The sequence below is a fragment of the Rousettus aegyptiacus genome, unplaced genomic scaffold (assembly GCF_014176215.1).
Source record: "Rousettus aegyptiacus isolate mRouAeg1 unplaced genomic scaffold, mRouAeg1.p scaffold_m13_p_1, whole genome shotgun sequence".
Classification (NCBI taxonomy): domain Eukaryota; kingdom Metazoa; phylum Chordata; class Mammalia; order Chiroptera; family Pteropodidae; genus Rousettus; species Rousettus aegyptiacus.
This window is the reverse complement of record NW_023416284.1, coordinates 21261528-21285660: the sequence shown is the minus strand read 5'-3', so window position 1 is coordinate 21285660 and position 24133 is coordinate 21261528. Positions and strand designations below refer to the sequence as shown.

Sequence of the window (24133 nt, the reverse complement as noted above, 5' to 3'; positions counted from 1 at the left end):
CACCATCGTAAATATTCTAATAATTTTGGAACAAAGGGCCCGCATTTTCATTTTGCTTGGGGCCCTACATATCATGTGGCTGGTCTCACACCCAGCAGAAAGTCTCACTTCTCATTTTGCTCAGGTCTTCGTAGAGGGCCCTTCTGCCTCAGAGACTTGCCCGGTTTCCATCTGGCCCTCTTCCTTTGAGGCCACCCTTCTCCCTGGCTCTCAGGTAGGTCTGTTCCTTCTTGGACTCTTTCCTGGATTCTTTCCTTCTTTTCTTGGATTCTTTCCTTCTTTCTGCATCTCTCACTTGCCCTCTCCCTGCTTCTTCTCTGCAGCCCACGCATAGGCTCATTATCATTTTTCAAAAGCAAATTAAAAAAAAAAAACTTTCTTGCACACCTACCAACTGCCCACTCTCTCGCCTCCCTCCACGACCCTAGGAAATCTCCGCTGTCTTTGTCACTCTCCAAGAGTCTTGTTTTTTGCGTCACTCCCATCCGCACCCTGCTCCCCCTGTAGATCATCTTCACAGACTGTTCACGCCCCTGACCAGGGGCCGTTTCCCAGCTCTCCCTCCTTGCCCTCTGAGCCATCACCTCTGTCGGGCCTTCCTGCCCCAGGTCCTTTGCCCCAGCTCCTGTCCCTCTGTGCTTTCCTGCTTTCTTCTTTCCCTCTTCTCCATCTCAAGATATGGCAAAACACAAGGGGTCTGTTCCAGTCAAGCCCGTGACTCCTGACAGGCCAGAGGTGGCCACCGTGAAGAGGACCCTGATGGTCCAGCATAGCGAGGGACAGAGGAGTTGGGTGTTTGAACTAACACAGATGAGATGGGACCAGCCAGGTGAGAGTCCAAAGGGCGGAGGCTGATGAGGACTCGGCCTGTAGGAGAAAGGGGCCGGGGGCTTCGGAAAGCAAGCGACCCCCTCCAGGACCAGCGCGTGCTGTAGGAACCAAGCTGTAGTTGCACTGTGTGCGTCCTCTCATTCATTCATTCCCCAAATAGCCACAGAGCACCTAGTGGAGCCAGGCACCGAGGGCCACCGCATAATGTGTTAATTATACTGAGCCATGTGGTCACCCTGCAGGGGTGAACAAGGCATTGGGAAAACAGTGGGGGAACACAGCACACAGATTCCCATCTATCCGAATTTAGTCTCCAGTAGGAGAGATTAGCAAGTAAACAAAGAAACAAGTTAAACAGACAAAGTGATTGCAGCTTTCTGATGGAAATAAATGGGGCGCTGGAAGAGAGACTGTCGGGGGGGGGCTGGTGTGAGTGTTCACAGAAGGACCCCTAGGAGTAGGGCGTAGAGCGGGCAGAGTGGAGGGGAGAGGGTGCCAGGCAGAGGCACACCTGGGACGAGGCACTGAGCTAGGAAGGTGGGTGGCCTTTTCCAGGCACTGAAGGAAGTCCCTGCCTGCCCGTCTCAGCTGTCAGGGCTCAGGCGTTGCTGGTGGCTGGAAGCACCTGGACTCCTGCTGGTATTGACAGTGTTTTTTTTTTTTTCTCCTTTTTTACGTGTAGCAGTGACCTTTTATGATCACAATGTCACTGAGCACTTGAGCCCTCATGTATCAAGCAGAGCCTACTCAGGCACATTACTGTGGCCACTGCTCGTTTATTTCTTCCTGTTCCTCCATGACCCTTCAGACCTTTGTCCCATGGGACATAGCAAGGAGCTCAGTCTCGAGACTTGTAGGTATCTCAGATATGGGATGCAGTAGAAGCAGGGGGGGGTGGTGTGGGGGGGGGGGCAGGGCTGAGTTTCATTGCCTGGGACGTTCACTGACCAGTGCGCAAGAGTCAGAAGGTCTTAAAGCTGGTTTAGGCCAGCATCCCCTTCCACAAGGTTGAAAGCAAGTTACAATCTAAGAATGTAGCATCCAGGGCTTCCAACTTGTAAAAATGCTTCACGTCTGGCAGGGGGTGGAGTAAGAATGCAATTCAGGGCTGAAGTGTGGGGAGCAGGATCCAGTCTTCTGAAAGGGGGCTACCCAAAGCTTAAGTGAGGCAGGTTGAGCAGGGCTGCAGGCCAGGTGTGTGCATTGGGAGCTGGGCAGCCCTGCGGGCCTGTGAGGACCCTCCAAGCCGACACCCACCCCGATAGCCACCCACCAACCCCCAGACAGCAGGTGCAGGCGCAGGCAGTTCTGGCTCTAGCCCTGGCCTGTGCCCTGTCTGGTCAGCCTCGGAGGGTAGAGTCCCTCAGCTGCTGCGGGTCCTTCACACATTCCTATTCTGATCTCACAGCCTTGCAGACTGTAGCCTGACAGCTAATTCCTTCTCTTTCCTTAGAGTAGGTGTTGGTTTATTTTTCTTCATAAATTTTGTTTGATAGCTACAGAAACAGAACATAGGGGATTTGTTTTTATAGCATCATCATCATCAAATCAACCCGTTACTTTATGCCGGCATCGTACGAAGTGCCTTCCTGTATTAACCCCTGAATCCTCACAAAGATCTTTGGAGGCAGGTACTATTATTCTCTCCATTCTGCAGTTGAGGAAATGAGGATCAGAGAGGGAGAGTGACCTGCCCTGGGTCACACAGGGAATAAATGGCAGAGCCGGGGATCTGATTCGTCTGAGCGAGGGCTCTGCTCAGATCAGCTCCCCTGAAGTGGGACCCTGCAACAGGAGCTTTCCTGCTCTCCCAGCACAAAGGCCACCTTTTACAAAGGGACATCCTGGAGTTATCACCTCCCACTGCAGCCGTGCCCCCGACCAGGTGGCCGTTCCCTGCTTCTTCTCCCATTCCCCCAGTCCCTACACTTGTTCCCTCTCTGGTGATTTCAGGCCGAGCTCACCAGACACTCTGGGTTAAAGGAGGAGGCAGAAGCCCCTCTGGACAATGTCGCTGCCAGCATGGAGCAGGGCTCACCTTTCCCCAGCGGCCCCCCCCACCCCCGCCCCGCGTGCCTGCCAGTGCTCAGATGTGTGCTGCTATAAAAAGCCAAGTAGTAATATGCAAATCAGGCTGATTATTTATGGCCATGTTAGTAAATAAGCGGGAGAGACAAGGTGGGTTGTTGTTTTTATGATCTCTGCAGTCCTCGCAGGAAAATCTATGGTAAGCAGAGTTCGGGTGAGCAGAGCCAGAGCCCGTGGTTTAATAAACACAGCCTAATTACCAGGCACCAGGGACAAACAAGAGGGGTTGTGGAAGGGAGTAATGGGAAGTCGGCAGCAGGAGCCAGAGCCGGAGCTGGAGGTGGAGGGGTGGAGGGCAGGAGTGGGCAGCTGGATCCTCTCCCCGCCCACTTCTCTCTGTCCCAGCCTCTGAGCTGCCTGCTGGAAGGGGGCGGGGACCCAGCCACAAATCACTGTAATGGGCTCTATGTGTTGCCATGGTCCTGCCAGTGTGCCAAGTCATCTCTCCTGCCAGGAGCCGCCAGCTACTAAAGCAGCCGAAAAAAATGTCGGAAGGGGACTAGCGAGGGAGGCTCAGGGGTGGAGGGGTTTCGGAGAGGGAGAAAGGACGCTTTCTGCCAGCCATCATCCTGGTGCTGAGGATGGCATGGCCTGCTGGCCGGTTGCCCAATCAGTTTTCAGCACTGTTGCATCTCTGCGGCGCCCGCCCTTGGGAGGTTGTGATCAGGACAGCGTCAAGGAGAGAGACAAGGCAGGGGGCGAGCAGCTCTCAAGGGCCTCAAGGAGAGCAGGAAGCCAGGTAGCCGGGGGCACAGCAAGAAGTCCTTTTGGGGATTTGTCCCCCTCTCTCCATTCAGATCATGCGCTCAAGTATCAAATGGGAGTGAGTGGAGGGAAGACCCAGGAGACGCAGTGGAAGCCTGACCATAGCTCATTGGTGGGAGCTAATATCCCCTCAAGCAACCAAAGGCCAACAAAGGAAGGCGGTTGGTGGAAAAATAGCCTGGCCTCCTCTCCCTTCAGTACGATAGCTGAGTTGCGTGTTCTGCATCTACTCCCAGCATCCCCCAGTGGGATTCTACACTCACAATGGCTCCTTTTATGACTACAGCTCCTATGGGTTGCCTTCCCTTTCCTGTCTTCATGACCCCTCTCCCTCATTGTGCTTCCTGGAATCAATTCACAAACTCGCTTGCACCCAAATCCTTAACCCAGGTCCAGCCTTTGTGGAAACCCAACCCAGGTGACTGTAGCTACCTGGGTGCTAAATACCTTGATGAAAATAATTATAATAATAGCTACTGAATACTTACTATGCACCAAGCCTTATTCTAAACATTTCAGCTGTATTAACTCATTGAATCATCTTAACATTCTATGAGGGAGATGCCATTCTTTATCCCTCATTTGACAAAGGGGTAAATGAGGCACAGAGATGTTAAGGAACCTGACCAAGGTTACACAGCTAGTACAATGTCAGAAGGGAACTAGCAGAGCCAGGAGGCAAACCCAATTATGACTAGCTATAGAGACTATTTTCTTATTCATCACACTAACCTACAGGTCTTTCAAATATTCCCCAAGCATCTCTTTATTCCAGGCCTTATGCTTGGACCTTGGGATCTAGAAATGAACTAGATATAGGCCCTGACCTTGGAGAGCATGAGGTGTCCAGGCAGAAACATAAAAGACATAGACAAGTCAGAGAGCAAGGAGGGTTTAGAGTCTATAAACTCTAAATTGCCCATGGAGGAATCAGGGAAGACGTATAAGGAGGTGCCACTCGAACAGAGTCTTGAAGAAGAAATTGCAATCGAAATATGGCAGGGGATGGGATGAATGAGGCGGGAAGAATGCAGGCAGGGGGAACCGTGGGTGCAAAGGGGCTGTAGTGTGTGCACCCCGGTGATATTTGGAGAATTGCCTGGTATCCTGTATGGCTGGGGAGCTGGGGGTAGGTTGGCTTTTTGCTTGTTAGTCTGTTGTTATTGTTGTTTGGGGTGGGGGCGATGACCAATGGGAGAAGAGGCGGAGGCCAGATCACGGAGGGTCTTGTCACCATCCCAAGGGGAGGGAGAATGCCCCAAGGGCTCCGACTGTGTGTACAATGCTTCATTTCCTCAGCAGGTGTTGAATACACGGGCGCTCATTATATTCTTTACTAGCTTTTCTCGTACTTCTGAAAGATTCTTATTTTAAAAAATGATTTAGAAAAATGAAAGCACTTAGGAGAGAAACAAACGCACACGGATAGACCAGAAGCCTCGCCTTCCCCCTATGGACACTCCAGTCCTGGGAAGGTATAATAAAAAAGCTTTCTTGGCACCGAGGTGCACAGTCAGAGTCAGCTGCAAGCTCCAGGAATGTTTGGCAATTACTTTTACAATTCGGGGCTTGACCCTAAGGACCAAAGTTTACTCTTGTGTGTCTTCATGCAAGTGCTCTAGATTGAGCCAGAGGGGAACCTTTTGAATTGGGTCTCGGTCATAGCGGTCACAAGTTGATCAGTGTGCCGCCTGTGTTCCCATACAAGGCATTAAAAATTACAGCACTAAATGCAAGGTGGTATTCTGGATTGGAATTTTGAACAGAAAAAGGACATTTGTGGAAAAATTAGTGAAAGCCAAATAAAGGCTGTAGTTTAGTTAATAGTAAAATACCAATGTTCATCTCTTCGTTCTGACCAATTGCCATGGTTATGGAAAATGTTAAATTGGGAGAACTTAGATGAAAGGTGTACGGGAATTCTCTGCACTATCTTTGCAACTTTCCTGTACATCTCAAATTATTCCAACATAAGGGATTTATTTAAAAATTATGGTAGACAGGGCAGGACTGAGGATTAGGCTCTGTCACAAAGCCCTATATCTAGTTGACATCAGTGCACGGTCCTTGAGCCAGTAAAGAATCTGTCCGATTGTAATGATTTCTCAGCCCACCTTTCCTCTTTTTATGTGGTTATAAATGCCTTGTTGAAACCTGGGTATTCTGCCCTTGTCACATTTCCCTGATCTTCCCACCCAGTAACGCTATTCATAAAGGAGTGAAGGCGATGATAATTCACTTTGCAGAGAGCATGCCTTTTGATCACATGATTCCCAGAGGTTGCCTTGAAGTGGCATGCTTTCTGACTACATTTTAAGAAGTTCATCTACAAAAGTTGTGTTTTTATTTGCCTTTTTGGAAATCGCTAGAGCAATGCAGACAAGAAGGAAGGCTTCAGGGGCGGCAGAGCCCAGCAATGAAAATGGGCCCATATCGAACCTACACATGCCAGTAAATTTCAACCTTCTTTACAAATATCTTGTCTCCTCGAATTGCCAAAGCCATCCTGAGAAAAAAGAATGAGACTGGAGGCATTACTCTTCCCGGCTTCAAATTATACTACAAAGCAACAGTAATCAAAATGGCATGGTATCGGCAGAAAAATAGACACATGGAAGAGTGGAATAGAATCAAGAGTCCAGAAATAAACCTATATTTATATGGGCAAATAATTTTTGACAAAAATGCCAGAAATATACCGTGGAGAAAGGAAAACCTCTTCAATAAGTGGTGCTGGGAAAACTGGAAGGCCACCTGCAAAAGAATAAAACTAGACTGTTGTCAGTCACCACACAGCAAAATTCACTCAAAATGGATTAAGGACCTGAATATAAGACCCGAAACAATAAAATGCATAGAAGAAAACATAGGAACTAAACTCAAGGACCTTGGGCTTAAAGAGGATTTTATATATTTGACCTCAAAGGCAAGGGAAGTAGAGTGAAAATAAATAAATGGGACTACATCAAACTAGAAAGCTTCTACTCAGCAAAAGAAACTGTCGACAAGGTAAAGAGACAACCATCTGAATGGAAAATATATTTACAAGCAACACCTCCGATAAGGACCTAATATCCAAAATATACAAAGAATTCATATGACTCAATAGCAACAACAAAACAAACAAACAAACAATGCAATCAAAAAATGGGCAGAGGACCTGAATAGACACTTTTCCCTAGAAGATATACAAATGGCCGACAAAAATATGAAAAGGTCCTCAACATCACTAGCTATTAGGGAAACGCAAATCAAAACCGCAATGAGATACCATCTCACACTTGTTAGAATGGCTATAATCAACAGGACAAGTAATAATGTGGAGAAATAGGAACCCTCAGACGCTGCTGGTGGGATCACAAATTGGTATGGCCGCTATGGAAAGTGGTATGGAGGTTCCTCAAAAAGCTGAGAATTGACCTACCATATGATCCAACAATCCTTCTACTGGGTATTTACCCCAAAGACTTGAAAACTCATATTTGAAAAGATATTTGCACTGTTCACAGCTGCACTAGTCACAGTGGCCAGGACATGGAAGCAACCAAAGTGTCCTACGATAGGTGACTGGCTAAAGAAGCTGTGGTACATATATACAAGGGAATATTACTCAGCCATAAGAAGAGATGAAATACTGCCATTTGCAACAACATGGATGGACCTGGAGATAATCATGCTAAGTGAAATAAGTCAGACAGAAAAGGTTGGAAATCACAAGATATCACTTATATGTGAGATATAAACCTAAAAGCAGCAAATGAACGGGACAAACAAACAGAGACTCATGGGTATGGACAATGGACTAGTGGTTACCAAAAGGGAGGGGGAAGGGAAGGAGAAAATTTTAAAAAATGTTTAAAAAAATTATGTGTATATAGTCTGAAAAATAAATAAACTGGCATTAAAAAAAAAAAGAAAGAAAGAAATATATTGTCTCCACCTAGCTTGGAGGAACCCAAGAAGGCAGTCTGGTGAGGAGTCAGTCAACCATGGAAGTGTCTTGTTCTGACCCAGAGATAGTGGGGACCTTTCAGTCTTTCCTAGACAGGCAGCATGACCAATTGTCCTCCACTTATGTCGTTCTAATTGTCTCTGCTGATTAATGAGGTCACTTAAGGTATCAATTATTATCCTGCCAAGAGAATGAATATCGGACTGAAACAAATGCCCATAAACTTGCTTATCCTATTAAAAAATTAAGTAATGAGAGATGATTAATGGTGTGTGCCCTGGGAGAAGCAACAGGGAGGAACAAGCAGGGGGAGAAAAGTAGAAATGAGCATCTTCTGATCAGGGACCAAAGAGGCTTTTGTTTAAAAGTAGCTTTTTATCGACCCCTCTTCCTTCCAACCCACTTCTTGAGAGAGCTGTCTAGACTCAGTGTCTCCACTTCCTCCCTTCCTGTTAATAGCTTAACCCACTGTAACCCAGTGTCAGCCTTACCGCTCCACCAGTACTGCTCCGGAAAAAGTCGCAGTTGTTCTCCTTAATTGCCACATCAATTGTCCTTCTGCTCTTCCCTCCTGCCAGTTCCTTTGAAAGTGTTTGCTGCCGTCGACTTCATTCTTTTTGAAACACTTCCCTTTTCCAGCTTCTCTGACACCACCAATTTCTCACTCACTCACTAATTCATTCCATTTCATATATATTTATTGAGCATCTACTGCGTACCAGGCGCCATGCTAAGCACTGAACATATAAAGGCAACCATGATGGACAAAAGCCCTTGCAGTAAATAGAGCTTATGTTCAAGCAGAGGAAAACAGGCAATTAACAAACAAATAGTATGGATAAGCCGTTCAGCGAGCAGCGACTTGGAGTGTGATGGCAGGGTGTGACCACATGGGAGGTGTGATCAGTGGGAACCTCTCTGTGAACGCGATAGATACCTCCCTTGCTTTCAAATGTCAGTCCCTTAAAACTTGCCACTGCCTCCAGGCTTCCACGCCTTCCTTTGTGCCATCTCAGTCTCCATAGACTTGGGCAGGACTTGAGGATTCAGGGATTGACTGGATCGGTCCCTGCTTTGCAGTGTGGCCACCAAGGATGACGGAAAAGATGGCGTCCATGGGGTAAACCCCAGTTCCAAATTCAAGCTGACAGTTGTCTCAATCTGAGGCTTCAGGCAGAGCGACGGAATTTAGGAATAAGGCGACAGTTCCAAACCCAGGGCCATCGATTATGACATGAATGGCCCCTTTGGAGTTGTGCAACACAGTCACCCAGACCAGAGTTAGAGATTAAGATCAGCACTGGCAGGCAGAGCCCGAGAGATTCCCTAAACCAGGTGACCAAACTGTCTCACTGCTCCTGTGGCTCCTTCTGCTCAGGTCTCTGGGTGAGGGCACAGGGAAGGGCTCCTTACTGTCACCTACCCAGATCCCTTGTTTGGATGGATAATTCAGATTGAGCCTCCGCTACCCACAGCCACTGTCACTGGTCACCAGTGTTCTGGCCTTTGTGGCTTTGCTTCACCATGCACAGCTGTGGGCCTGGCTGGCTTTTTCCATAGCCTAGCCAGCCCTCGGAGACCCAGCCTGAGCAGAGCCACTGTCACATTTTTTGCTCAGAAGGAATCAACACAGTGCCTCCTCAAGACCATGCTTTTGGAAGCCCTGTTCATCCTGGTTCCCTGGAGCATGGGGAAGCAGTGGACATGGCACCCTGTGTGCCCTGGGCCTGGCCCTGCCCTCTCTCTGTGTCCAAGAGGCATTACTGTCCAGTTCACGAGGATAGGGCCGAAACTCCTCTGCTGCTTATCGTGCTGATGGCTGTCATTCACACAGGCGCTGCACACTGTAAAGTGCTGTCTCTAATATGGAGACCCAGACTCTTCAGATAAGGTGCCATGCTCAGAACAGGCTCTAGTGGCTAACAGGAAGGGCATCACGGAGCAGGCGCAGATAGGGGCGGGCCACCCCCTTCTCTCGGAATAGCCTCCCCACCCTCTTACAGACATTTTCAGCATCTTGAGCTCTCAGAGGCTCCACCTGCTCCCTTCCCAGGGTGGCCTCAGCAGCTGTCAGAGGCTGGGTGGGCACAAGTCCTCTAGAATGAGAATCTCCAGGGAGAGACACCATGGGTCACTCACTCATATTTGGACAACTATTGTTGTTTGTCTTCTTAGTAAGAGAGGAACAGAAACGCAAAGCTCCTCCAGGTAGTGTTGATCCTAGAATGATACCATCTGAGGGTCTAGGTAGGACCTAGCTGCTCTGTGGAGACAAGGTAGTCTAGACTTTCAGGGCAGCCCTTAAGGAAGGAGAACAGCTCCTATTCCCAAATTCAGGATGCCACTGGCCTAATTTTGGGGAGGAAGGTACAGAGGCAGCAGTTTTCTAGACACGATGGCCCCTCTTCCTCAAAGCTCCCCCTTCCCCATTTCTATCCCACCGACCTTCCCAACCCCTGCTGCTGGAGGCTTCAGCCTCTGTCATGGAAGACCAAGCTGGGTCAGGGTTTTCCAAGATCCTGTGGAAGCAAATCAAGTCTACATCTGCTAGAAGGCTGAGCAGCCTCCAAAAAAAAAAATCTCTCTTGGGGAGACGGATAATTAAGCAGTCATGGCAAACACATGGAGGATGAACAGCTGGTTGTATTTATTCGTTCTCTTATCGTTGGTTGGCGAACAATTTTGTAAATTACATGTAAACTTGGATTTTGTCTTTCTTTTGCTCATGCCGTCCCCTTTGCTTGAAATGATCTCCCCGTCATTCCGTTACCTTCCACACTCAGTGGATGGTTGGCTAACAGTTTGTCTTTTTAGGTCAGCAAAAGCTAGTGATATCACATTTCCTGGGCACATCTCTGTCATCACACTCACTGTGCTGCCTTATCATAGTGTCTTCAACAAGAATAAAATCAGTTATTAACTCCTACTGTGTGCCTGGCACCATTCTCTAATGCTGGGCATAGACCGGGGAACCACATGGCTAAAAATCCCTGCCGCCATGGAATTCACATACTAGTGGGGAAAGGCGGACTTAATAAATAAGGATTAATCAAATATATAATATGCCAGATGGTGCTAAGTGTTGTGGACAAAATGCAGGACAGAGGGACCAGGAGCCAGAGCCGAGGCGGGAATGGGGAGAGGGTTGTGATTTTAAATAGAGTGGTCATTGAAGGCCTCAGCCTAAAGGCGATATGTGAGCAAAAACCCGATGAAGATGAGGGAATCGGCCATGCTCATGTGGAGGAAGAGCTGGAATAGCTAGGAAGAGCTGTGGGAACAGCGAGTGCAAAGGCCCTGTGGCAGGAACTTAGCAGCTGTGCTGGAGGAAGAGCAAGCAGACCATTATGCCTGGAGCAGGTGAGCGGGGGGAGATGAACTGGTAATAAAGAGAGAGGTAATGGAATGGGAGTGGGTGACCGTGGCAGAGGATTGCCCAGGGCCTTTAGGTCATTGCAAAGACTACCTTTGTCTTAAATCAAATGGGGCACCTTTAGAAGGGTTCTAAGCAGAGAAATGACAGTCCGACTTAAAATGGTCATGCCAGCCATTTTGTTGAGAACGATCTGTAGGGGGACAAGGGAGAAGGAGGGACACCAGTTAGGAAGTTATTGCAATAAGCAAGGCAGGAGAAGGAGGTGGCCCAAAGCAGGGTGGTAGTAGCGAAAGTAATGCTAAGCGGCCAAATTCCCGGATGAATTAATGTGAAGGCCTCCTTTTGAGAATGAACTCTCTGAGGGCCAGGTCCATGTCTTATAAATTTCTGTCCTCAGAACCAAGCATAGTACCTGATATTTAGTAGGGCACACAATTAACATTTGTTAAGTGAATGATTGTTGAGAAATAATTTTTCAGTGCTTATCATGGGGATGAGTCAGCTTCTGGTCTCTTTTTTGAACCTTTCGGATCATAGAGCAAACCCTGGGTAATATCCACCTGGGTTTCCCAAGCTGTCATAAATAAGGCTGCTGTTTGTGGGACGTGCTGAACCAAGACGTGTGGGGCGTGCTGGCTTCAACGATGTTTACCTACTTTTCTTCCTGCAGGACTTCTCAGAGCCTTTACTACAGTAATGCACAGGTTCCCAGCATTTCTTAGTTTGAGGTGCCGTGAAGTGCTTCAGTAATTTTTGCATGGTACTCTAATGGTAAAAGAAGTACTATCAGCTCCATTTATTAAGTAGTAAGGTCCAAATAGCTATATAAATATTTACAGCCTAACAACCTTGTAGCTGTTTGGAAAAATTGTGAATATAAATTGAAAGAAAAAAGTTTAGTTTATCCTTAAATAGCTGCAATACTAAGGGAATGTGTGTTCTTGGGCTCTACACAGTTTCTCAAACCTTGAAATCAGATTGGACACCACTACCCTAATGTCCTGTTCCACACCGATTTTCACAAGGTGCCACTTTATATTACAGCCGCCACCAAACACCCGGCTTTGCAAAGATACGGTGTCATGTAATGGAATATATCTTCACGACGAAACTGTGAATTACTTCGAGCTAATACTCTGTGTGTCCAGTGGATATTGGGTATCATAGTTTCCCCTGAAAATCTAAACTATCCCTCAATGCTCTTGTACATTTCCTGCAGCACCCTAGGGTACCATGGCACACAGTTGGGGAATTATGGTGCCGCTTTGTATGTAGCATTTCCCAAAATTGTATGTGCATTTTTTTTTTCAGGCAAACCTACTAACATAACACTGGATGGTGTTCCATGCAATATACTTTAGAAACTGTTGGAATAGAGCGTGAGAGAGAATACCCAGGTCTCCTTGCTGCAGAACTTGAAGCTGCAGTACTGTGGGAAATACTCCTGGGTGTTGACAGAGTGAGCGTGCTTAGAGGATTGGCATTCTGAACAGAGTGCTGCTTTCTTATTTTTAGACCTCAGCAGGTGGGCGTGCTTTGACTCCAGACCTTGCTTCTAAAGCCCGAACACATCCTAGAAAGAACATACGGTTGCGATGCTGGGACAGCACAAGAACCCCCTCGATAGGTTTTTGTTACTGTGGGTTTCAGGGCTTCTGAGACCAGGAGCGTTCGAAATCTCAGGACCCACGTAGCAACAGTGTGACTTCGAGACCTGCTATCTCTGGGCATGCCATTTCTCAGAGAGTGTTCCATGGAACTCCAGCCCAGAGGATGATGCTTTATGAAAAAAAGAGTTTATGATATATATATATATATACTTAAAAACTCAGAGAGCCAAATTTTCCCAAGTTTCCCAGTTTTAGAAGCTCTTGATGAAATGCAGATTGGAATTCCAAGAGAAAACGTATCCGTAGAGCATGTGTGTGTCTGTGTATTGTGTGTGATTATGACTAATGTCCATCAATTACCTGCAAATTACTAGATGTTGCCTGTAATGATAGTTCTGTTTTTAGCTTAATGGTTTATGTATCTAACTAGTGGCTGCTGCCTGCAGTAGGGCTGCTGGCAAATCAAAACACTATTTGCCAAGCCTGTCAGTATAACAAATGTTGCTTACATTGACTCTTTTATTCCCAAGGTCAATTGACATGTCTTTTTTAATATCACTGTTTGATGTGCTAAGAGCTTTAAATGAGAGTCATTCAATAAAGGACCAATTTGCTATATTACTGTTTATTCCTGGACAATTCTATATTAGTTGGGCTCTTTAAGATCACAGGGAAGAGACATGCATGGGTCACCCTCAGAAATGGGGATTTATCACAAGACTCTCCAGATCACAGGGCAGTGCAGCAACCATCTCTCGGGCTTTTTTGTTGCTATGGATTTCAGGACTTTGGAGATTGGGCATGTCAGCAGCCTCCTGGCCCGTGTAGCAATAGCCTGAGCTCTGTGACCTGCCTTTTCTGGGCGTGTCATTTCCCAGAGAGGGTTCCCTAGAACCCCAGCCTGCACACTGCTCTAAGAATAAAGGGGTCTATGATGAAATGGGTTGCGGAACTGTTGCATGATCTATTCCTGCCATGGAAGTTTATTATTAGCTTATTAAAAGTCCCCACAAGCACTTAATTTTCTGAAAAATTCTTCCTTCACTTTGTTTAACCCAGCACTTCTCAATTCTGCTTAAACAGAAGTGCCTTAGACTATCCTTCAGAGAATAATCTGGTATGTGTACTTTGCAGAAGAACCTGGTTGTGTTCATTTGTCACCTTCCGTGTTGGGGTCCCCACTACTGACCTCGGGGTCAGTGATTTGCTGGGAGGGCTCCTAGGGTTTGGCCTACAGTCGCACTCATGGCTGTGACTTATTACGGTGAAAGGACACAGAGCGAAACAGCAGGGGAAAGAGGTACATGGGATGAAGTCTGGGGGGAACCAGGCACACGCCGCCGAGAGTCCTCTCCCAGTGGAGTCCCACGGAGTGTTCGTATTTCCCCCAGCAACATGAACTGTGGCCACACGGGGAAGCTCACTGGGCACTCAGTGTCCAGAGTATTTTACTGGGTGCAGATTCCACAGGCACCTTCTGCCTGCCATGTAGCACTGTTCCAGACTTCCCGAGGCAAAGTGGGTGTTCAATGTAAACCATAATGTTTGTACTAATAGTTTAAGCCACTCTTCTTGGTTCTGGGAATGGTGGGGTTGGTCCCTCCTGAAATCTGCCTTCCCAGATGCCAGCCGAAGGCCAACCTTGCAAGCTGCCATTTCAAAGGATTTCCAGTCAGGCCTTTTCTATCCACTGTCCAGTAGTTGCATATTCATTCATTCATTCATTCATTCATTCCATATTTGTCTTAATCAGCTGGGGCTGCAATAACAAAAATTCCAGGCACTGGATGGTTTATAAACAACAGAGATTTATTTCCCGTGTTTCTGAAGGCTGAAAGTCTGAGATCAGGGTGCCAGCATGGTGAAGATCTGGTGAGAGCCATCTTCTGGGTTGCGGACCGCCAGCTTCTCATTGTATCTTTGAAGGGCTGAGCGCAGAGAGGGGAAGCAAGGTCCCCAGTAGCTCTTATAAGGGTAGTTAGTAATCCCATTCAAAAATACTCCACCTGGGAAGCCACTGCTTTCATGGAGCTTTTGTTCTAGTCAGGGAGACCTTAATAAGATAATCATGCCAAATAATAAAAATATTTATTTCAATAAACCTCTAATTAGGAACTATGATGAATGCTAGCAAAGAAAAAAAAAAGATATTAGTCAGGATGGGCCATGTTGTTCTGTGTGTATTAATCATGTTTTCATTTTCTGTATTTTCTGATGTTTGGCATCTTGGAGCCCTGCTGAACCAGGGGAGATAGCCCCTCTCAGGGTTAGGTAATGCTGAGAGATAGCGAATTTCCCTCCTGGGAGTGAGCCTTTCATATGCAAACCAACCAAATTCCAAGCCCACCAACCTACTTTATTGATCTCTACTTGTTAATCCACTCTCCTTCTGCCCTAATCACCCCAGGACCAAGTGTCAGACAACTAAGGGCTGTCCCTACACCCAGAAGCCCTATGAAATTATTTCGACCAGCCAACCCTAAAGCTGCTGAGCCTGCCCACACTGCCTCCCCCATTCCTTCCCCAGTGAAACCCCCATAAAAGCCTCTTGTCTACATTTTCCTTCTGTTCCTTCCACCTCCTGAATGACCCTACTGCTTCCCTGTGTGGCCCTGGGTGGCACGGTGTGTCCCCTCCTCTTGGGAACTGCAAGAAACAATCTTTTCAGTGACAATTGGCTCCTGATCTATTGGCCTCACCATACCTGAGTAATAATAAAATCTACATTTTAAAAACACTGGGATAACAAACAACTCTCAAATCTCAATGGCTTAAGTCACCCAAATTTTATTATTGCCATTTCGCATGTTCAGAAGTGGTTTGCAGGGGCTCTCTGCTTAATGGAGTTACTCAGGGACCCTGGTGACAGAGACCTGGGATCACTGCAGCAGGGGGGAGGGGAGGGGAGTTCTACAAAAGGTACACAGGCTCCTCTAAGCTCCCCAAAACACACAGGTCACTGCCACCCACATATCCTTGGTGAAGCCAGTGCCATGCCAGGCCTTAACTCAGAAAATGTAGGGAGGTGCCGTTCCACCATGCATCTGGAGGGAAACTTGTAGCTCTGTGCTGAAAAGTATCGGTGACTTCCAAGGGGACCTGTGAGAATGCAAAATAGACTGGTCCGGGAGCTCAAGAAAGTATCGTTCTGAAAATACTGTTGAGACATTTGCAATGAGATTTGAATGATGAGAAGGAGTTAATGAGATAAACAGGTGGAGAGGATATGAGCCAGTGTTCTAAAAAAGAAGCAGCTAAAAGTGAACAAACAGAAAAAGGGCACAGCATGTGCAAAGACCCTGAGGGAGGGGGATGGGCGGGGGTGACATACTGAAGGAGCTGAAGCCAGCTGTGTACCAAGGAGGGCAGAGAGAAAGATGGGAAAGGGTAATTTATCTAATTGACTTTGTTTGGAGCAAGGGCTCATTGTGATAATAAGGAGTGGACGTCTCAAGTTCATTTTATTGTTTTCAAATTCTCCACGGGAAATGCACGCTTTATTACCTGTACTCTCTGCTGACTACTGCCCCTACCCTTGACCAAAAAAGACTGGAGTGTCTAGAGTCAGCCAGGATATAGGGCAGAGAATCCAGCAGGTCTGAGTCATACGGGTTTTGTGGGACTCATTAGGGATTTTGGCCTTAATCCTACGAACAGTGGGAAGCCATTAATGGATTGTGAATTTGGGAGAGTGAGAAGGTTTGGGGCATGGATATCATCAGTTTCTAAGAGCGGGGTTAGTGTAGGCAGGGAGACAGAAGCAAAGAGAAGGCTCTTGAAGAAGTGGGAAAGACAATGAGCCTTGATAAGGTGGAAGATGAGCGTTAGCTTACATCTATGGCCATGACACCTGTTGCAAAACCTGTTCTCTGCACATTTTAGACTCAACAGGGAGCTAACCAACGGCAGTAGGGAGCTCTGGCCTTTCTTGCCATCATTGTACCCCATTTCCCTAATAAGATTGGATTTCACTAGTCACTCCTTTCGATATGGTATTTAGGCTTGCCGGATAAAAGATGAGACAGCCTAAAAGTTTCATTCGCTCGTTTCGATTTGCAACATGGTGACTCCTCCTGACTCACGGGTTATCGGCTTGTCTCAAATCGATTCGATTATGTGAGTGGGTGAAGGAAGAGGAGACAGTGGGGCAGAGGAATGATGTTCAGCTCTCCAGATGGGGAGATCCGAGCTTTCACGTCCCCTCCAGTTCCAGTGCTTTTTGGATTTCTCCATGTGAGAATTTATTTTCCAAGCCTGGGAAACAGCGGAACGGTGGTAAATATGTGATTAGAGAAAATGCCTAGTAAGCTGCAATTCCATATATTGCAAGTGATAAAACTGTAATTGTTTGTTGACAGTGTACATTAGCTATTCACAGCTTGTGTCAATATAGTACCAAGAGTCTAAGCATCTCTAACGGCAGCTCAAAAATATCGTGGAACCAACCAGGGGAATAAAATCAACAAGTTCCACTTGGTGGGAAGAATACAGTTCCCAGAGATGACTTCATGGGAGAAACCTTGGTGAGGTGCGAGATTCCTCCATGAAGCTGTATATTGTTGAAGGAAAAGACTCTTCCCAGACTGAGTGTCTGGGAAGGACACCCAAGGGCATAATTCTGGTGGACACAGGTGAGAAGCAAGTTCCAGTTCCTGTGAATTGGGCCCATTTGGAGGAAGAGGTGACCAGAGCCGGCTAGGATGGGGCCTGGAGATCAGATCCAGATAGAGGTATGGCTCTATTGGGGAAATTTTGTTATTTTAATGCTAGAGTCCATTGGGGACAGCAACTCATCATCAGCAGAAATTAATATCTGGAGTGAGGGAAGGTATTTGGTACATGGGCAAGTCAGCGGGAAGCCAAGGAATGGTTGACTGGTGGCCTTGGAGTTGGGATTATGGTTCTGGTGGATGGTCCATTTACAAGGATCCAGCCTGTGCCGTAGGTGTGTCTGGGGGGCAGAGGGTAGCAAGGTAGGGGTTAGAATGAACAAGAGGCAGCCGAAGAGCAGAGGATCCCAGCAAGGACCAAGTGGGAGCTCAAGGCTCAATCTAGGTAGACTGAGTTTAGGTCCGATCTAGTGGAGGACTGAGGTGCTGTGCAACTGAAACATAATGTAGGCCACATAAATAATTTTTTTAAAAAACTTTTAATTTTGATATTATACATTCACAGAAAGTTGCAAGGATAGTACAGCGAGATTCCATGTACGCTAGTTTCCCCCAATGATTACATCTAAAGTCACTCTAATACAATATCAAAACCAAGAAATTGATATTGGTACAATGTGTATGTATACTTCTACGTCATTTTATTGTACGTGTAGATTCATGTCACCACCACTGCAATCAATATATAGAACCGTTCCATTACCCCAAAGATCTCGCTGGTGCCACTCCGTTATAGTCACCCCCACTTGTCTTCCTCTTGCCATCCCTAATCCCTGGCAACCATAAATCTGTCCTATCTCTCTAATGTTACCATTTTTTAAAATGTTATATAAATGGAACCATCTGGTACGTCATTCTTTTGAGATGAGCCTTTTTCCACTCCGCATAATGCCCTTGAGATCCATCCAAGTTGCTACACGTAGCGATGCCCCCTCCCTTCTTGTTGTCGAGTGGTACTCCGTGGTGTGGGTGTGCCACGGTTTGTTTAGCAGGCGCATCCTGTTATAGGACATTTTGGTCTTTTCCAGTTTTTGACCATTACAAAATAAAAAGGCTGATGTGAACAGTCATGTACAGGTTTTTGTGTGGGCACAAGTATTCACTTCTCTGGGATAAATAACTGGGAGTGTGATTGCTGAGTTGAATCGTTAGTGTATGTGTAGACTTCTTCCTTTTTTTTTTTTTTTTTAAAGAAACTGCCTATTTTCCAGAGTGTCTTGTACATTCTACCAGCGATGAACAAGAGATCCAGTTGCTTAACATCGTTGCCAGGATTGGGTGTTGTCACTGTTTTTATTTTGTGTCTTCTGAATGATACGTAGTGATAGTTCATCCTGATCTTACTTCACATCGCCCTAATGGCTGACGATGTTGAACATTTTTCAGGCACTGACGTGCCAACCTTATATCGTCTTCAGTAAAATGTCTCTTCATGTCTTTCACCAACTTTCTGATTAGATCATTAGATCCCCAACTTATTGTAAATCTTAGTGGAAGAGTGTACAGTCTTTCGCTATTAATCGTGCTGTCAGTTATAGGAGTTTTGTAGATGTTCTTTGTGAGATTGAGGAAGACGTGTTCCTCTATTCTTAGTTTTCTGAAAGTTTTTTTTTAAATCATGAACGAGTATTGAATTTTGTCAAGTGTTTTTTCTATATCGATTGGTATGGTTGTGTGATTTTTATTTTATTTTATTTTATTTTTTACTTTGGCCTGTTAATATGGTGAATTACACTGATTAACTTTCAAATATTGAACCTCCTTGCATTCTTGAAATAAACTCCCCTTGGCTACTGTGTATAATCATTTTTCTCTACTGCTGAATCTTTCCTAATATTTTATTAAGAATTTTTGTGTTTATATTTATGTGGGATATTGATGTTTAGTATTTGTACTATTTTTTGGTTTTGATATCAGGGTAATACTGATCTCATAAAATGCATTTGGAAGTGTTTCTTCTTTTCTGTTTCTTGGAAGAGACTGTATAGAATTGGTGTCAATTCTTTATAATTTGGTAGAATTCTCCAGTGAAACCATCTGGGCTTGTGTATTTTTTTGTGTGGGGTAGGGAGAGATATTTTAAATTAACAATTCAATTTCCTTAATAGTTACAGTGCTATTCAAATGATCTATTTTATATTGGGAAAGTTATGGTAGTTTGTGCTTTTTAAGGAACTTGTCCCTTTCATCTAAGTTGTCAAATATATGTGTATGATTTATGGTATTTCCTTATTATCTTTTTAATAACTACAGGATCCGTTTTCCTTAACCCTAGAAATTTGCCATTCTGATCAGTGGAAAATGAGTATCGTGGAATCAGTTTTCATATTTTTTTATATTAATTAAGTGGATCATCCTTCTGTTTTTGTTTGTTTATATCTTTGCCCTTTTCCTCTTTACCTGTTCACCTTTTTCATATTGATTTGTAAGTATTCTTTGTAGACTATGAATACTAACCCTTTTCCTGTCATACATGTAATGTACATAATCTTCCCAGTTCCCAGTTTGCTTTTCTCTTTAATTTTTTAGTTTCTTTTGCTCTCTCTATATGCTTTTAATTTTCACATAATTGAATCAATTGATATTTTCCTTTAAGGCCTCTGGAGTTTCATGCTGTATTCATTACTACTCAATCAATTTCAAGAGATAGAACCCAAATCAAACCAGCTTAGAGAGAGAGAGAGAGAGAGAGAGAGAGAGAGAGAGAGAGAGAGAGAGAGAGAGAAACGGTGGAAAGGAGGAAGGAAAACCAAGCAAGCAAAGAATGTTGGCTCATGTAACTGGGCACTGCAGAGATACCTTTTTCTGCCAGGATGGATTAAGGATCTCAGGAATTTGTCATTGGGGCTCTGTCTCCTCACTGAGCAGCTTTGTATGTTTATGCGGGATATCATTTTCTCTAAAGCAGAAAGGCTTTCTATAGTGATAACAATGTTGCTGGCAGTCCCAAGTTTACATTCTAGTGACTTAGAATCCAAAAGATAATAGACTCAGAGTCTGCATGTCATATCCCATGGAAGGGCTCGGAATGACCCTGCTTCAGTGATGTGCCCTCTTCCCTCTTCTCCATGCCTCACACCAGTCCATAAAGCTGAGCAATACACCCTAGTGAGTGTGTGAAGTACTTGTCAGAACCCCATGCAGTGACGCTCCCCAAGAGAATGGTGGGCAGGTAGAAGCCAAAGGAGTTCTCTCAATGCATCACCCTTAGAAAGACCTTCTTCCATGTAAAATGATAAAAATGGTGCATTTCCTTCTAATATGTATGGTTTCATTTTTTTTTTTTTAAATACAAATTTTGACCTGCTTTAGAAAATGAGGGAGACAGAGAAAGATAGGGGCAGGGAAAGGGAGGGAACGTGGTGTGAGGTCTGGATCCTTGGCTGGATGTTTTTCTATCTGAACGGAGAGTGACCTTGAGACTTATTAGGCCGCCTGTTCCACAGTTTGATCACTTTTCCTTCCCTTTTTTTCAAGTGTATTCTGAGTTAACACGAGTCTTATACTCTTAGGATGGTGGGAAGAGCAAGGACTTCATCTATCAACAGGGCTTTTCACAGTGGGCCTTGACAAATATCTGATTTAACTTGTCTAAACCCAATACTCATGCTCTCCACAGGACATATGGGCATTCAAATGTTATGTAGCAATGGGAGGTAAAGAGAGGGATCTAGGAGCATCACAGATATCCCAAACTACTTAAAAATGGGGGTAAAGGTAAGCCTTGAAGTCCCTCCCGGAGCCCTGACGGGGATCAGGAGAGGCAAGATGAGTCTAAGACAGGGGACAAAGGACACAGGGAGACAAGAAACTGACAGCCTCACTACCACCTGTGGGCACAATCCGTCACCCGTGGGGGCTACCAGGTGTGGAGGACACCCAGCAGCAGACAACGTCTTTTCTGAATTATGTCTAAAACATATTTTTAAGTGTTCAGTGAAAGCTTCATCGTATTATATTTTAAGCATTAGCAGAATCTTTTAAAAATGACTCTTGTGCTAAAAACATATTATCTCAGGTTCAATAATTCCTTCCATTTCATTCCTGTTTCTTTTTCTTCACTTAACTTGCAAGGGTAAATGTAAGCATTCTAATTTTCAAAGCAAGTACAGTATGATCCCATTTATATGAAATTATTTCATTGACTATGATCCCATCTATTGATCCTTCCAGCTCTTCCTATGTTACCTGTCAAGGATGATTATTTCTAGATTGCATTGGGTTTTTATTTTTTGCTTTCATCTTTTAAAAATAAGCACTATCATTTCTAAAAAAGCAGTAGAACTTATTCCTTTTAAAGAATAAAATCTATGATAAGAAGCGTCTACATTTTGCTACTTAGCATTAGCTTTATCTTCCTTGATACGTGAATAAATATTGTCTATTGGCAATTATTAGTGATGCATTTGTGGTGAAATCTACCCAGAGCCTCAAAAGACCTCAGCCAGAAAGGGAGGAGGCAGGACAAGACAGCCAAAGAGGAGAAAAGAGACATATACAAGGCAGGCCTGCAGGTTGGGGATAGCCCATGGCCTCAGGGGAGTATCCCTCCATGTTTCTGTGATAGAAGACCCTCGCTTTCTATTGCCACGTTGTCTTTGAACACCTTCACTTGTCTGGTGTTAGACTTCTTTCATAACGCTCCCTGTGCCCAGATCAGCCTTGCGCACCCAACAGGTGCTCAATAAATGCTTAATGGAAGGATGTTCCCAAGGGGGTTATTCTCCTTAAATTGCACCTCTTTGTCTTTCAGGCTCACAGGCTTTCAGCTGCCAGCCACCATTGTCAGCGTGGCCACCACCCTCTCTCTGCGCCTCGTCAGTGACTACGCGGTCAGTGCTCAGGGCTTCCATGCCAGCTATGAAGGTAGGTGTCCCCCAGTCCAGGCCACGGGGCCCTGACATGTGAGGTCATAATCGCCGCAGGCAGGACTGTGCTGCTCTTGGATGCCGGAAAGGGCTACTTCCGATTCAGAGCTTGCGCGTGTCCTAACAAGGCTGGTTACTGACCAGTAACTCAGTTACTTAAATTGCTCAGCTGCGTTTCCAGGAAGCTGAGAACTGAAATCAGAGCTCAGCTGTAATAGTTTGTCCTGAGGGCCTGCTAACATCTACTTCTCTGGATCCTTAACTGGATTTTGTTGTGTTTTTATTTTTTTTAAATTCGTTTTCCTATTGGGCTTAATTTTATAAGGTACCTCAGCTTGGTTTTAGAAATAAGAGAGATATTAACCATAAGTAAAAGAAAGAAAATAAGTCATTGAAAAAAAAATTCTGCTCAATATAGTGACTTGAAAGAGTTAGTTTTCCATCATTCAGAGAACAATTACTTTTTTCTTAATAGTATGGATTAGAGTTTCTTGGTTTGAGTTATGCAAATGAGTTCTCCTTCTCTCAGTCTGTTTAAATATGGTGTTAGCCTTCAAATTAACACTAATATCTTCAGATTATACACTATTATTATTATTAACTTTATTATGTTAGTTCAGAAGGTGGTATGTCTAGATCTCTGTCATTTCCCTGGGAAATTTACATCTCATTAATAGGTAATTATGCTGCTCTTGGCTAAGACCCGCACTGCTATTTCATGTTGAGATCATTAATAGGATATTTTAAGACTGTTAATGATAATTAATAACAGTAATAACATAATACCCTAGTAAAGCATGCCAGTTATTTGAAAGCTTTCTTTCCCTTGCCTCCAAGAACTTAAAGAATAAGTGATGCTTTCTTGAATGAAGCTGTAGCAATATAGAAATAGAAACCACCTTCGTCTTGGCCAGGAATACACCTTGGAATGAGGGCAAATCCTACCTCCTTGGCAGTAGGGGTGTGGAGGACACAGTTTGATGTTTTAACCTGAACAACTGAGGCCTCCTGAGAAGATCTCAGTTATTTTTAAGTAAAGGTTCCTAAGAAGGCTCCAGTGAAGCCTCTTTAACTGAGGGCCTCAGGTAAAACTCCAGTCACCTTTAACTGGGGGGTTCCTGAAATGACCTGCCTATCTTTAAAGTGAAGACTCCTGAGATAGCCCAATTTCTTTTGAAAAAACAATCAATTCTTCCCAATATCAAGCCTGCATTCTCAGTCATCTTGGTTACGTCTTCATCCTGAACCTTTGGCCCTGAACCCAAATTAATTCTCTCCAAATATGAACTACGACCTCCTTACTAACAGAGGTCTCTTTAGAAGCTTCTTATAGTCTCTCTGACCAGGAGCTTCTTGCACAATATCTTGGCCTTGGGGAGATTGGCTGTGTTTGGGGACGGTTGAGGAAATGAGTCAGTGACATTAGAGTTGGTACCTGCCAAGATCCTAGGAGGGATTGGCACGCAGGAGGACGTGGCTGGGCCCTTACGGTGTCCTCATTCAACAATCCTTGTAGATGTTTGTCTGAGTCCTCGTTGCTCATGAGGCTTTAAGAAAAAAGTGTTCCGTTGATCCCTGACCACACTGCCCCCTCTGGGGAACCATGACAAGCACATCTCTATTACACAGAGTAGATCTGACTAAGAGTATTCATTGAACCCTTTTAAAGCAGCAGTTCTAGCCTGGAATTCGTGGGCAAGGGTCTATAGTTGTGCATTAGAAGTGTGCAAACGTCTTGTAATTGGAGGCAAAATTTCAAAGGTATAAGGATATGTGTATTTTCTTCTTACAAAGGGTCTACAACAGGGATCAACAAACTGCAGCCCTGCTGGCTATATCCAGTCACTGGCTCGTTTTTGTAAATAAAGTTTTATTAGAACACAGTCAGGTCCATTTGCTGACATGTTGTCTATGACTGTTAGTGTGCATCGCAACTTTAGATTTGGGTTATTACTACAGAGACCATACGGCCT

General features: G+C 45.0%; 1 protein-coding gene across 5 annotated transcripts in view; it reads left to right on the top strand.

Annotated features, from left to right (window-relative positions):
- The window catches only part of CSMD2 (CUB and Sushi multiple domains 2), a 544176-nt gene that overhangs the window by 81838 nt on the left and 438205 nt on the right, over positions 1-24133 (top strand). For all 5 annotated transcript variants that reach the window (XR_001597587.2, XR_001597586.2, XR_001597588.2 and 2 more), the window contains exon 3: positions 22046-22158. Coding sequence is in view for 2 of the 5 variants with exons in the window: in XM_016150537.2 (XP_016006023.2) it covers positions 22046-22158 (113 nt within the window). In the remaining 3 variants the exon portion in view is untranslated. The remainder of the gene's footprint in view (positions 1-22045; positions 22159-24133) is intronic.